We start from the raw sequence: 15,515 nt of genomic DNA, 5'->3' as shown, positions 1-15,515 counted from the left end.
GTTTAATTTACTTGATAATATTATGTATTTTGGTGCATTGAAAAATACTAATTTTTTTATCTATTTTTTTCATTATTTATAGGTTAATTATGACGTTGCCCTTAATTTAGTTTAGAGTATAGAAATGAGGTGTATGGTATATAAACGGAGTTTAGGGTTTAAAATTAGCTAGAGTTCTGGAGCTTATGACTTAAGATTTAGGTCTCAGGTTTTGGGTAAAGCTCAAAACCCCGAAGTTAAACCTTAAGTCGTTTTGTTACGTAGCAATCAAACACAAAGCTAATACAAATCTAAATTAGTATGAATAGTAATGTATATTTATTAATCTATTATAATTATTTTTTTCATTTTGGTCAATAGTAACTAAAATGAAATTATGAAAAAGTGCATTGATTAAAATATATTTGTGAAAAGTTTTATTGATTTATTTGTAATTAGCCCTAGATTTTATTCAATATATAATGTGAGAGCACTGTTTTAATCATGCAAATAAAGTCACTTATTTAGTTATTTCTAACAATTAAAATGTTTACTTGAATTCTATGGCAAAAAAAAAAATCTAATGTGAATAATACCTTATTTGATAAATAAATTTGAAGAATAAATTAAATGAATCTAGCATTAATGAAGACACAATCAAAAATAATTCCTAATAAATTTCTATAGGCAACTTTCGATCAGTACCTTTGGAGGCCAATAATGAGATTGTTTTAAGGGCAAATGCAATATTTGTGTGTGGCATTACCCTTAATTTATGAGATTATTTTAAGGGCAATAATTTGTGTGGTGGCCTTGGATCCCTCAAGCATGAACAACTATTGGCTGCCAGAGAGATCAGCACTCCATTGGAATATTAAATCCTGCTTTGATTTGATTTAATTTAAGTTTATAACCTCCCCCAGCCAAATTTTAAAAAGAAGAAAAAAAAAAACCTTCCTCTGAAATAATTAAAATTAACGCACATACACTTGCAACTTTTAAGGTTGCAAAACATGTCACTAAGCGTCACTTAAAAGTACAAATAGTTTTAGTCAAAAAAAAAAAAAGTACAAACAGTTTATTGAAATTTCTGCACGTAGGATATGGTATAGATACAGGAAAACATTACAGGTCCAGCTCATTTATTTATTCTTTTGAAATAGGGGATTCAGAATTGAATGCACAGAATTTATAGCTATTGTATGATGATCACAAAAGCAGATGATCGAATACACATGACAAGATCACTATACATCCCAACATTTTAGAACCACATATATATAGGCAAAAGATGTGCCCTGTGGTTGTCAAAACATGATGATTGGATTAGTACTAAGATCATGATTAATTGTGTGATGAGATTGGCATGAAAGCTCCATGAAATCCATATGGGACTCTGCAGGGCAATGTAATTTTGGCAACAGGTTTGTTCGAAAACTTCTTTGCATCAATCACATACACCTGCACAATCGAATTAAAAAGGAAAAAATAAATTAATGAAGGTGCATATCATCAATCTTAAATAACAAAATGAATAAAATTTTCATGTAACGGATATATACACTATGTGACCTAACACGTGATTTGATAAATAAACACGTACTTTTTATACACCCGTAAGAGATAAATTTTTCCCGACCAAAGAATTTCTCATCAAAAAATTTCAGGTACTATAAATTGATGGATTTAATTACTTGAGATATATTGGTATCTTCATTGTGAACAAAAGTGATAACCCATCCATCGTCTTCTTGAAGACCTCTTTCTTTAGGGACAAAAGCAGGTCCAGAGCAAAAGGTGTTCTCCTCAAATATATGGGTCTCCACCTTTATTGCGTCTTCTACTTGACCTTCTCTCTAGCAATTCATTCAATGGCAGACATATAAATAATATCAATTCTCATACATAAAACAGAAGAAAAAGTATTAAATGAAACTAGTACTGTTCAGGGCCTATTTAATTACCAAAGAAAATCTTTCATCCTGCTCTTTAAAATGTAGCTTGGCTAGACCACCGAATTTAGCCATGCCTAAACATAGCCAAAGATTATTTCTCACATAGATAAACCATTATTAATAAATGATATGATAGGAGCAATTTAGCCATTTAGATAGTAATTTATGATCTTGAATTACAAGTGACAGTCACATACAATAATTTTTAGATATATTTGTACGTCTTTTTGGGAAATATTATTTCATAATTACCCGAGGTAGAGCTCGCAATAGAATCAACCACTTGGGTGTAGCCATATCTATTTTTCACGCCAGCAAAAGCTCCATTGATCATGGGAAAGTCCATGAAGAACTTTTTTCCAGTGAGATATCTCTCCCTGACTTCTCCAGTCTTCATGCTCAATCTCCATTCATAAGCATGAGAAAATAATTTACCATCCTCTGCTGCTGAGGTAGAGATATCAATATCATTAGTATTTTCTTTACTTGAAAACCACCCAAATTGATTCAATCTCCTGTGATCAGGTCCTGGTATTACTGAGTCTAGAGCTTTACAACCCCACACTACAACCTGCTCATATATCCCACATACATTTAAAAATCAAATTCCAAATGTAGTTGATCAGTTGCAAGTTAATCATAAAATTACCATTACTTGTGTTAAGTAATATATAATTACCTCATGATCACCATCTTCAAAACAATTGATGATGTGAAATGTGCAGTTGGGTTCAACTTGAAACCAGCGGATTGAATCTGCATCACCATAGCGAGGCATTACACCAATTCTTGCATATCCTTCTTTATTGTACTTTATTAATCTGCATATATCAAAATCAGCCCATCAAGCAAATTGAATTGAACAACTATATATTTTGATGGTGATAATCATGTGGATGTTTGGAGTGGAATAATTAAGAAGGGTGCATGCAGATGTAGTACTCACGGGCCTCCATTGACAAGTCTCTGTATGTCTATTGTTAGAGGAAAATCCATGATCACATTGTACCTGCATTGATAATTTAGTGGCAAATAAAAATCTTTGAGATAGATTAATTAACAAATTAATGATCTGACTGCTAGAATAATAATTAATTTTTTACCTTTGTGTAACCCCTATTTCATGGCAGAGGCTGCACCTATTGAGTTTGAGGTCCACTTTATGAATTAATTCCTTTCCGTCAGCTGAGAATTAAGGTCATACTTATAATTACTATTGATCTTCTTTGTTATAAATACACAAGTCCTATATATACTATACAAAATGCTACCATATATACCAGAAACAATTCCTATTTCCATAAAAGGTTAACTGCGTCCACGCCCATTATAACTAGCTCCCCTGTGCCTGGAGCTCTCTGAAACATTGAAAAGAAGAAGTATTAATTAAAACAAAATTACAGAGAAATAATTGTGCTTGCGTAACAGAAGTGATTAGAATTAATGCATGCTTAAAAGTGCAAATTCATTAAGGATTAATAGTACCTTTGGGTGGCTGGTGAAGGGTCGGTTCCAAGCTCCAGAGACATCCCAATTGGCTAAAGTTTGTAAGGTGAGGAGGTCAATCTCCTGAGGAATGTGATTCTCTGCGATGGAGTAGAACTTCCCCGAATGCTCAAAAACATTGGTGTTGCTCAAATACTTGTTCACTTTGCCAAACCTCAACTGCATGGAATTACAAGCATCATAATTAAAAGATCATAATTTAGAATCAGGGTTAATTGGCCACACTAGCTAGATCAATTGTTTATGGCCCAATTTTAGCAAAACCTATCCCTGAATTCTCCAATGATTTACTTCTTTAACATGGATGGTAATGTTTGTAGCCATGAATTAATCATAATGGGGGCATAATAACAATAGAAAATTTTCTCTCACATCATATATATAGAAAATTTTCAACTATACATGCTTATCTTAACTTCTTGATAATTGTTATAAGAGTCAACAAACTACGATTAACAAAAAGATATGTGCAATCTCGTGCCATCTTCATTTGTTTAGGAAACATAAAATAAGTATTCATGACTGGTAAAAAAAAAAAAAAAGAAGTATTCATGAAATCACTAGAGAAAACAAAAACCAATTAACTAATTAATAGAACAAGCATATATAAGACAGTCAATGGCCAAAAGCACACACAAAAACCAAAGTAACACACCATTCATATTGTAATAAGAAATCCTAAAAAATAGGGTCTAATTTTTTTTTCTAATTAAAAGGATAATGGGGTCATACCTAAAATTGTAAGAGTGAAACAACTATGCTATTGGCCAGGGTCATGCAACCCTAATGTGTCGCTTCTCCACTGGTAATGATAGGAATACGTACATTATTTTGCAAGACTCACTGGCTAAGTAAGTTTTTGTTAAAATTAATAGTTTAAATTAATAGTTTCATAACATAATAACATAATTATAATATGAATTTACTCGTTTTGAAATGAGATGTGTTAATTAAATTAATATGCCCACCAAATTGAGGAGATAAGCAGACAAAATGGCCGGTGAATCGCCGGCTATGGCAGGGAGGAAAGATGGCTTGTTCCTTTGTTTTTCTTGGTTGAATGTTTCGGTTTCAACATGTCTGTTGTTGTAGCAGACAGTCCAGCTGCAGCTTCCATGACCAGAAACGACGTCGTCGTCCCTAGTAAAGTAGAGAGCGTGAAGCATGCCTTCTCCTTCTATCCATATGTAACTTGACCTTCCAAACACAGATTTCGTCGATTTCAGTCCTCCAAATAGAGGGTTTGGTCCTGCATTCATATATGCATGCATGCAATTAACATGGTAATGAAGAATTGGAATTATAATTAATTAGTGCATCCAATTCTGTTTTTTTTTTTTTTTTTTTTTATACGAATATTTGGATCATTTCTTACATAGAAGAAAAACCATGACACCGTCATCAAACATTAAAAATAATGTCATGTAGGTTCCATCCCCATGTGAGAGAATTAAGAAAAATATATATTTTTGAAGACAGGAATGTCGATCTAATTTTGGAGTGATATATATAGGAGCATCCAGTAGCATAAAGCAGATAAGATTCTTTAACGATTTCATCAATCTTATTGTTAGTTAACCAAGATTTATGATTTTTTTTCTCTGGCGAACACACTTTTTGACCATTGTGTTGAATTCATATGAGTAATTTGACCACTTAGTTGAATTAATAAGTACAATATTGGCTCGTGACCAATGTAGACAAGCAACGTACCTCGGTACCTCCAATATTAAGTTGAAGCGGCAGAATTAATTTCCCTAGAAATATCCCTACTAATTTTGTCCTCATTTGCTTACACTAATTTTCTTATAACTTGATTGGTTATACATATAAGAGTTAATTACACTTACATCCATGAGATTTATCGTCTTTTCACATACACCTCATGAGGTTTTAAAAATTACACATACACTCTCTAAGATTTCAAAACTATTGCATATAACCCCCTACAAGAGAAAAAAAATAAATAAACAAAAAAGAAAATATTTATATTGATGTTGGACCTTACATCTTAAATAATCTTATTAGGCCGGTCATTTCATCCCTTAGCATGCCTTTTTACATAATTTTTTATCATTTTTCGTCTCACTATAGGGGGTTATATCCAATAGTTTTGAAATCTCAGGGGGTGTATATGTAATTGTTGAAAAAACCTAGAAGTATATGCGAAAAAACGATAAACCTTATGGAGTGTAAGTGTAATTAATTAATTACAGATACACAAAACTCTAGTCAATAAGTTATAGATACACAAAATACTAATTAATTAATTAGTAATTTAAGTACTTACCATTTCTTACGTAGACACCCTCGGGAAAATTATATATCTGGGATTTTCCCTTTGATGCTGCTGGTGATATCAACTGCTTCTCCCAACTCATCAATCGGGCCAAAATTGCTCTGCAGTAATTAATCAGCATATATATATATATATATATATAGATCGAGATAATTTAAAATCTTGGGCGTTCATAATTAAAAATCTCGTTGGAGACATGCAACTTGTCTTTTTGCTTGGCGGAAAATGAGTATGAACAATAATATGCACACATGCAAAGTAGTGATCAGGTTGTGCCTGAAATGATCGAAACGCTACGTACGTACCTGAGATGGAAGTAGTGGTTGATCAATGAATTCGAAAATCGAATCCACCAAGGCGTCCAACATTTTAGCAGATGTGCTCTTGAAGGTTTTGGAGATATGATCTATTTGCTGCATGGGAACAACTGCTTGCTGCATTTTTCTCAACAACGGCTGCGATCGATCGATCAATCAATCATGTACGTGTTTACATATATATATAATGAGAAGAGAGAGAGATCGAGAGAGATGAAGTAATAAGTCTCACCATGATAGCTGAGGAGAGTGTGGTCTTAAACTTGAAGTAATTAACAAAATTGTCTGAGACAATTACTGAGGGCTTCTTCTGAACATTAAAGCAATTCACTTGAAATGCCTGCATACGCATGCATGAAGATGAAGATGCCATCTCTATTTCTGCGTCTTTATCTCGATCCCTCACTCACTGATCGTTTACAACTTCTATATATGATAATTTATAAACCAAGTCAAGTGTGTTTGGCCCTATTAGCAAATACATGCAGACAGGTTTATTGAAATTTACATGATCGGCCACTATCTCTAAGCCTAATGACAAATAGCTCAATATATATGATTTTATTTCATTGGTACCAGCAACGAATATAAGGAACCCAATGGATCCTACGTACCCCACCTGCCCCGGCCACTATAACTTAAATTTTAATTACATCGATAAAGAAATTTGTTTTTTTCTTTTTTGGCCGGAAAGATAAAACAAATTTGTTACAAACAATTTTTGTGAGCTCCATTAATACACAAGTCCTTGTTAGTGTTAACTTTATGGGTAGGTACCGTAGGTTATTACACTACATTACATAAATATCTTCTGGTCCTATATAACTTAACGAGTTAAAAGAAATGAGAGGAAATTAAATTATTTATTTGTGTAAAGAAAATGATTGATATATCAATGACACCATGGCACCTCATGCATGCATTAATCTAGACCTATTATGTCAACGAATACAATAATAGAACTTGTGACATAAGAGTACGCATACAGGCATGCCCCCGGCGTTCGAATTGTAGAGAGGAAATTAAATTATTTACTTGTGTCAAGAAAATGATTGATATATCTATGACACCGTGCCATCTCATGCATGCATTAATTAATCTAGACCAGTATATATTATGTAAACGAATACAATAATAGAACTTGTGAGTTGTGACATAAGAGTACGCATACAGGCATCATCTACCTAATCTAATAATATTATACTGATATATATATATATATTATATTATATAGGGGAAATGATGAAGCATATATTGCTTGTGGAGATTAAATCCTATTTATAGTAAGTTGAGACTTGAGATGAAGATGCCTTCTTCTTAATGGCATCTTTCCTTGTCCATTGCTTCTGGAATGATTGAAAATATGCTATTTATAGGAATACGTCAGCTGGCTGGCGGGCTTATACAACACCTAAACATTGTATAAACTTCTCCTGGATAAAGTTGTAAGCACAACGCTCCTATACAAGATTTTTTTTTTCCTTTATTTTCTAAGGCTTTTCATTCAAGTAAAGCTTTTTATGTAATTGATATATACATTCATTGTGTCTGACTCTCTCATCACGCACTTAATCGCGTGTTGAGAGGATAGACACATGGGGCGTTTACAACTGTGAAAGGGAAGCTTTTTTCCTTGCGTTTAGCTATACTGCTTTTCACAGGGTAATCTTGTATAATCAAAGTAACAAATTAACTATATATGGTCTACCAAAGCCCGACAACAGCAACCACAAACACCATCTCAACAATGAAAAATGGGGGGAAACATTACTATTACTAAGAAGCATATTCTCATCAGTCATTTTCTATAGAGAACGTACAAATGGGGGAACATAATCTAGGAATAACCAGGGCTACATTGGAAGTCATTGTATTACATTGATCTGGAGGTTCTAATACAATTGTAAGGAGATTATAACAGAAAATCCTACCAACCATGCTACTAAGTTTGATGGAGTTTTCTTTTTATCCAGATATTAGAAGAAATCTTTCATATAGGGTTCATGATCATCCAGCAAGGATGCACCAAAAATCAGCGCCAGTGAACTTCATACTATATAGAGACTTTACGCTGGTTACTGTCAGTAACATGTGAAATCAGCCAGCTTTAGATGAATCAATTGGAAGCTGTGGTTGCAAGCTCCTCCTGAGAAAAGTAGACATCTTTGTAGTTGCAGCACGCCCTCGTTCTAAACAGTGAAGATAGTCGTCCACTAGGAACAATTTAGACAATACCCCAATTAGACCAAGTATCAGAATGGCATGAGGTCTCTCCAAAACAACATTTACATGGTAATACAAAGTGAATGCCAAGTATCAGTAGCAAGCCTGACAAAGCTGTGGGGAATTCAGAATAAAACACTTTATTCAAGGAGTCATATATCAAGCAGGACTGGACATAACGACTACAATTCAATTTACAGGTGTGGGAAAATAATTCCATCTGACCAGTGGGTTACAAATCCAAACAAGTTAAATAATTGTAGGTGCCTTAAAGAGGCAGAGAAGATGTGCATTCACTACCAAAACTTAATGCAATATAATATTAAATATGAAGAAAAATTGAGTATATGCAGAGAAGAATGGAAGGGAAACATAGAGCAAAAAGTAAAAAAATTTACACTAGCTCTTGAAGCCAAAGTGGTCACTTTCCCTCTTTTGTAGCCTATAGGTTTAATGTGCCTCAAATGGATCAAAGCATGGAAAACTAGGAAATTTCTAATATCAACAAATAGAAAAGGATAAATGAAGAGTGAAAAAGACCTGACATTGCACCCTGGGTAACAGAGGTGATGATCCCATGTTCCATGGGTTCGCCTTTCTCCTGCAATTGTCCTTCCGGAAAGATTGAGAGAACTGAGTTTGGAAAGACCAAATATGCAAACGCCTTCATTTTCTGCCATTACAAATTAAGGATAGAGATTTATGGATTGTCAAAGAATACCCCTCGGTCTTGGCTCACCGGGTTAAGGGATATATTGAGGTTGGAATAGGTCACAAGTTCAAATTATACCATTGTAGAGAATTAAAAATAAAAATAAAAAATGCACATGCACACACACAACTCCAAACTCAATAAGGATGGAGATATATGCATAACTCCAGATACGCTTACAGCCTGATCCCTCAGTGCCTAAAGAAAGGAACATTTCTTGTCACAATACAAAACTACAACTCTACAACACACAAGGATCATTTCTCGATGCCCCGGTGCCTAATCTACTTGTGTTACTTAGATCCTCCTTTTTACGCTTAAGAAGTTATGGACTTTCAAGTATAATCAAACTGCCATCAAATGTTTGTCAGAGTAAAATAAATTATATGGACAAAGTAAAACCTGCTCTTCTAGCTTGTTGGGGTCCAATACGACGCATCCACTCTCTGCCAAGCAACAACATATTGCAACTGCAAACACCAACATAAAAGAGTCGGCACATATTCACAAAAAGAAGAAAAGAAAAGCAAAAACATAGGTCCCATTTACCAGCTAGATGCTTTAGAGGAATACCGGCATCAACAAGGGCAGCACATGCTGCATTTATGGCACATGGGAGAAGCTATACAAGTAGTTGTCAAGGCACTTTAATCACATGTAAATAGAAGAAGATGGCAAAGAAAAAGTGAGATGCTAAATCAGGTAAAATGCTGGAGAGAGGTATTGATTCTATTGAGAGAGAGAGAGAGAGAGTAAAGCCACCACCAGCACAGGAAGAGTACATTTTTTTTTTTTTTTTTTGTGGAACACAGGCAATTAAACCATAACTTTGCAATACAGCAGTTCAATGAATGTCAAGATGGAGCTTCAGTAAACCTATTAAAACTGCTAAATAATAATGTATGAAAAATGAATAACCTTGAAGGATACAGCACCATCATCATTGACAACCTGCAGCAAAAACATAAGGATCTTAAGGTAAGGATGGTTACTAAGCCAAAGTTGTAACTGACTTCAATACAAACAGCAAACAGTTCAATACAAACAGCAAACCAAGGAAACTGAAGAGAGTTATCATCCCCTATGTGATTCTGAAAGTTATCACTTGCGGGAAAGCAGAAAAAAATGTCTATACTGATGTAAGTTTAATTAAAATGATGCAAGAGTGTGTTGTGTGTGTGTAAAGCAAAAGGCATCAAGGTTACATGTACTAAATTACAGTTGTTTGAAGTGGCATACAAATTTTCTAAGATTCAGGCAGATAAATTTTTTTTTGTATAAATGAAACCACCTCACCTGAATAATAACTGAGGTTGTGGTATTTGGATTGACAGTCAGTATGCAGATGCTTTGCAAGGTCCTCTTCAATATCATCTCATATTCCTTTTCCAATTTTCCTATATCATGTAGAAATCTGTGCAAAATTAGATCAAAATAACAGAATAAGCCACACTCTCAAGCAGAGCATGCAATCCTGAGCAATAGAAGAAAGCGCAAACATAGATACAAAAGCTCACCACTCTGGCCAGTTTTAGGCTTCCAAATAATCTCAACGCAAGCCTTTTCAGGGTTTTCATTCTTCTTTGTTCCTGCTTTGGGTCCATAAACTGCAGCTAGAACTTTTGTATCTCCTATAAAAACGAACAATACAAACCTAAACATAAACATCTATCCAAAACACATACAAGAAAATGTGATAACTTAATGGGAAATGGGGGAATTGGCCAAAACATAATGCCAACCCACATAATGCAACAAACAGTGAAATGGCAATTACAATTCAAAACCCAATTTCCTTTTGGTCTTAACAACTCAAAACGCTACTAGAAACTTGAACAAATACAGAATTACAGTGGCAAAGTAACCCAAACGAAAACAAACTAAAATACAGAGCACAATGTCCAGAAAGAAAATATTTGATTTTAAGGGATTATAAATTAATAAATAAATAGGGGGGTGATGAGGTTAAAACCCTGAGACCAACTGGCAGAGCCATGAGCGCGGTTGAGGACGTTGCGAGAACAAGCCAATGGTCTCAACTGGTTCGGTGTACGACCATCACTCCTTTCTATTTCCATTGTCTTCTTCCACTGTTAAAATCACAAAATTGATTCTTCCACGAGATTATACAGGCTCCAAAACTTGTAGTTATGCCAAAAATTGTAGCCGAAGAAGAAGAATTGGCAGAAATTGAACCTGAGGGTTACTGGGGTTTTGGGGTTAGGCCGTTAGGGTTTTAGGTCAGTTTTTTTTTTTTTTACTTTCCTTTTCGTTTAGCTGCTGGGCTGTTGATGTTGCTAGGCCCATGATGTCCATGGGTAGTTTTGTTTTAATTTTGGGCCTCTGGCCCATTCAAGAAAGCAAAAGTAAAAAGCCTTCTTATGCAATTTACTTTTGGGGGGGGAGCTATTCAGACCACCCTATTTTGCTGAGTTGACCACCCCCCTAAAATTTTGCCCATTTTTGCCCATTTTGCCCCTGCATGCCCATTTTTCAGATTTTGGCCAGCCACCCCTCCCCGCCGCCGGCGCAACCCCACCCCCTCTCCACCGCCGGCGCGACCCCACCCCTCCCCACCGCATCTCCCCTCCTCTCCTCCTCCCCCACCCAGCCACCACTCCCCCACCCATCCCCTCCCCTCCCCAGCCCGCCCCCAGCCAGTCCACCCCTACCCAGCCAGCCCCTCCCCAGCCCGCCCGCACCCCCTCACCCCAAGCCCCGCCGCTGTCGCACCCATCCCCAGCCCGCCCACACCCCCTCACCCCAAGCCCAGCCCCCGTCGCACCCCTCCCCAGCCCGCCCGCACCCCCTCACCCCAAGCCCAGCCCCCGTCGCACCCCCCAGCCCCAGCCCCCGTCGCACCCATCCCCCACCCCCGATCTGGAGGTCTATGGGGTTGCGCCGGCCACCCATGGTGGTCCGGTGAGGGAGGGAGGCAGACAGAGGGGAGAGAGAGAAGATGGCAGAGAGAGGGAAGAGAGAGAGAAGGAGATCGGGCCAGGGGAGGGGGGGTCGCGCCGGCCATGGGGAGGGGGTGGGGTGGGTTGCGCCGGCGGCGGGGAGAGGTGGCCGGCCGAAATTGGAGGGGTGGGTTTTTTTTTATGCAGGGGCAAAATGGGCAAAAAGGGATAAAATTTGAATGGGATGGTCAATTTAGCAGGTTTGGGTGGTCTGACCAGCCCCCCCCTTTACTTTTTTGTTTATGATTACATTTTTCTTAGGTTTTTTTTTTTTCAATTTGACTTATTAGATATCTAAATTATTATTTATCTTGATTTCACATACAAATTTTTATTTTGTCCTAATTTGATATATAATATGACTCTGTTCTAATAATACTAAAACTTTAGTCACGTGTGTTGCACATGCATGTCTTACAACCAATATTAATTTAGTTCATTGACAATGAATAATATATTATTTTAGCATGATATCGTGATCAACTAATGTTAGTATTAGTTGACAAAAAAAAATTATATACTAAATTGAGATAAAATAAAAATTTAAGTATGAAAATAAGACAATGCTTATATTCTCACTCTCATGTCCTATTTCCCCTCCCCCTCCCCTCCCAACCTTATTTTTACAGGCATCAAAAAATTTGAAAAAAGTATAAAAACACTTTTCCTACCTCCCATTATTCCTATAATACCTTTTGATATTTCAACTAAAACACTCATCTACTAAACACTCTTCCTACCTCCCTTAACTATCATTCTACTCACTCATCTTTTTCCAAATAGAAGAAAAACAATATTATACTCATCCTATAATTCATTTATAAATTCCAAATTAAATCCCTAATATTGATATTCAATTTCTAAATCAAATGAAACATTAAAATAGAATGAATTCTTGATAAAAAAAACTATAAATAAATAAAAAGGGTTTAGGGTATAGAATAATCATATATTTTAATAGATATATGAGCATCAACCAAATAGTATCATCGATTTTAAGTTTTAGTGACAGAGTATAATTAGGATTTATGGAAAAAAAAAAAAAATGGGTAGGTGAGATGATAGTTAAGGGGGTAGAAAAAGTGTTTAGTAGGTGAGTGTTTGAGTTGGTATATCAAATGGTATTATAAGAGTAATGAAAGATAGCAATAGTGTTTTAATATTTTTTTTCAAATTTAATAGTGTATGTAAAAATAAGGCGGATGAGAAAATAGAATAGAACAGAGTATGAGAATATAAGCATTCAATAATTTAATAATTAATACTAAACCAAATTTCAGGTCAAAAAAAAAAAAAAAAAACCATTTTTCTTATCTAAAAGGCTAAAAGAAATCCTTTTAATTTCCAACATTTGGCAATTGGCTTTACGGGAGAGCTCTATGAGTCCATTCCCTCACTCCAACTCGAGAGACAACTCAATGCGAATCCAGTGGCTACTCTTTAGCGGAAGAGAACTACGCACTTTATACCGTTCGGCTCCTTTCGAAGGAGCACTCACTCTCCCTTAGGATTTTCAAAAGTGTTTTCTATTACTGTTCCTTAAAGTTAGCAACATTCTTTCTGGAAGGAAAATCGTTTGCGGGGGAGTACCCCCTGCGCCCCCCTGTCCCCGTTGTCCTAAAGATTGAAGTATACCGTTCGACTCCTTTCGAGGGAGTCTCACTCTCATTCTGTGTTCTATTCAAGCTAAAAGGAAGGGGAAGTTTATCATAAGTGATCAGTGAACCTGCATGGTGCTTATTAGTTCCGGACGTTTAATCGCGTTGGCGATCAACTCACGGAACCCCAGATTGCAGACAAGACGGTACTGATTGTTCTATAGCCGAAAGACTCGCGAGAGCTACATGCTTGGGGTAGGCTTCAACGGACCTACCTGTTTCTTTTCGGTTCCCTGGAACGTTCGAGTTGATTGTAGGACGGGGAGTGGTGACCCCTATAAGCCTCTTTCACTCAACTGCTACACTATACTCGACGGTGGCTCCATACCCTTAATGGTCGGGCAGTTCAAGAAATCGGGTCTTTCGAGGCTTCTTTTTCTTGGGTTGCCCATACCAAGGGGAGGTGAACCAGAAGAGGCAGGCAGCCCTCGTTATCAAACGGATGCTAGATGGCTCAGCCGGAGGGGGAGGGGGCTTTAGAAGCCTTATAATATATCGTTAGCTTCTCCTTAAGAGAGTCCTTGGGGGATAATGGAAGGGCTAAAAACGTTAGTTTAAGGAGCCTAAGGTATCTCCCTATTTGAGTGCTATTAAGAAGGGGCCTTCGGCCTATAGTCTTTAGCAGCCCTTTAGGGTTATTCCTTAGGTTAACTACTATGAGTAACATCTATTAACTACATTTAGTATAGTAAGGTCGGCTCTTATTCCATTCCTTATCGGAATGGCGAGCCGGGTAAACAACCAATGGTTTGTGCCCTTGCATTCAAGAAAAACAAATAAGATTAAAGTCGTTGAAGTACCGAGAGACTGTTCGTGCGCCACACCCGTGGCTCACTCTCTCCCTTTCAGTTTTCATCTCGTGAAATCAAGGATTTCCATCAAGAATATAAGCAAGACACATTTGGTCATTCGGTCACTCCCTCGTATACGCTCTCCCTATCGCTTTTTGGGCGTACGGGAGAGCTCTATGAGTCCATTCCCTCACTCCAACTCGAGAGGACCACCACCACAACCTGCAAAGGCTGCTATAAAATTTCCTACAATCAATTAAAGACGATAATTAAATATTCAATTACTTGTTGCCAAAAAACAAATGCTCAATTACTAGGGTGATATAGGGAGGTGTGATCTTCAATTACTATTTACCAGACTACCAGTGGACCAGAACTGAAAGTCCGAAACACTCCAGTTGCATTGCATGGATCATGTGCTCGTTACACGCGTCATGACAAGGCCATAGCACGTGAAGGTCTATAAACCCTGCGGTGATGACACAAAGGACCCACATGCCCAAACACATGTCCAAATTATGGAAAAGGGATCGACGTAATCAAATAGCTCTATTAATGGCCCAAAAGGACAAATTCGATAATCAAATACTCAATCAAGCCCAGCCCACAGAGGCCCCACTGCATTAGGGACCAATCAAATGGATACATCAATCACTAATTTGATATTTACATGAGCCACCAAGTCCTCAAGCCAAGAATTTTTCTGTCTAGCAGCTAAGAAAGGATGTTTTGGGTCTACCTCCATTAATATTCACAAAAATAATTTATTAAATTTCACCGGAGAATATGGAACTTCTTAGGTTATTTTTTTGAGTTCAGAATTTAAACCATAGTGATTGACTAAGTAGATATCACCTCAGTTAATGTCTCTTTTATAAGAAATGAGGCTCACGTACAGTATTTTTGGATAAAATCAAATACGTATAATCACTCACAAATTACATCTTATCAGCGCTTTTGATTATTTGTAAATATTTTTGAAATTTCAAAATACTGTCAAACAAATCCCTACTTCTTCAAAGAAATAACTTTTTGGGACCATTTGACTTTTATTTCATCATTTCATGATTTATATGCTGTGTTGTTCCATATGGAGTTGTCACCATGCATGTTAT

The 15,515-nt window shown here is 36.5% G+C and overlaps 1 protein-coding gene and 1 pseudogene across 5 annotated transcripts; both read right to left on the bottom strand.

The window, feature by feature from the left end:
- Window positions 1-1,248: 1,248 nt before the first annotated feature.
- Window positions 1,249-6,429, bottom strand: LOC147278875 (carotenoid 9,10(9',10')-cleavage dioxygenase 1-like; annotated as a pseudogene).
- A 1,390-nt stretch (window positions 6,430-7,819) lies between these two features.
- Window positions 7,820-11,211, bottom strand: LOC147278874 (Ribosomal protein S5 domain 2-like superfamily protein). Of its 5 annotated transcripts, none has more exons than XM_086251192.1 (8): window positions 10,964-11,211; window positions 10,509-10,622; window positions 10,288-10,388; window positions 9,910-9,942; window positions 9,541-9,613; window positions 9,394-9,461; window positions 8,820-8,952; window positions 7,820-8,269 (listed from the first exon to the last, which is right to left on the bottom strand). In XM_086251192.1, exons 1-8 carry the CDS (start codon window positions 11,067-11,069, stop codon window positions 8,154-8,156), a joined length of 744 nt encoding a protein of 247 aa, XP_086107318.1. In that variant the 5' UTR covers window positions 11,070-11,211; the 3' UTR covers window positions 7,820-8,153. The 5 variants fall into 5 exon arrangements, with proteins under 5 accessions (XP_086107318.1, XP_086107321.1, XP_086107320.1 ...); XM_086251195.1 differs by having other exon boundaries at window positions 9,565-9,613; XM_086251194.1 differs by having other exon boundaries at window positions 9,922-9,942.
- Window positions 11,212-15,515: the final 4,304 nt, after the last annotated feature.

This window comes from Dryas octopetala, chromosome 7, assembly GCF_963921425.1.
Source record: "Dryas octopetala chromosome 7, drDryOcto1.1, whole genome shotgun sequence".
Lineage (NCBI taxonomy): Eukaryota > Viridiplantae > Streptophyta > Magnoliopsida > Rosales > Rosaceae > Dryas > Dryas octopetala.
This window is presented reverse-complemented; position numbering and strand designations above follow the sequence as displayed.

Bases quoted from the DNA above. Each gene is read 5' to 3' on its own strand.
- LOC147278874 (XM_086251192.1), bottom strand. From the start codon at position 11,069: ATGGAAATAGAAAGGAGTGATGGTCGTACACCGAACCAGTTGAGACCA. The intron at 10,623-10,963 runs GTTTTAACCTCA...TCGTTTTTATAG, and splicing joins CTCTGCCAGTTGGTCTCAGG to GAGATACAAAAGTTCTAGCT. The intron at 8,953-9,393 runs GTTTTACTTTGT...TTGTAATGGCAG, and splicing joins CCAACAAGCTAGAAGAGCAG to AAAATGAAGGCGTTTGCATA.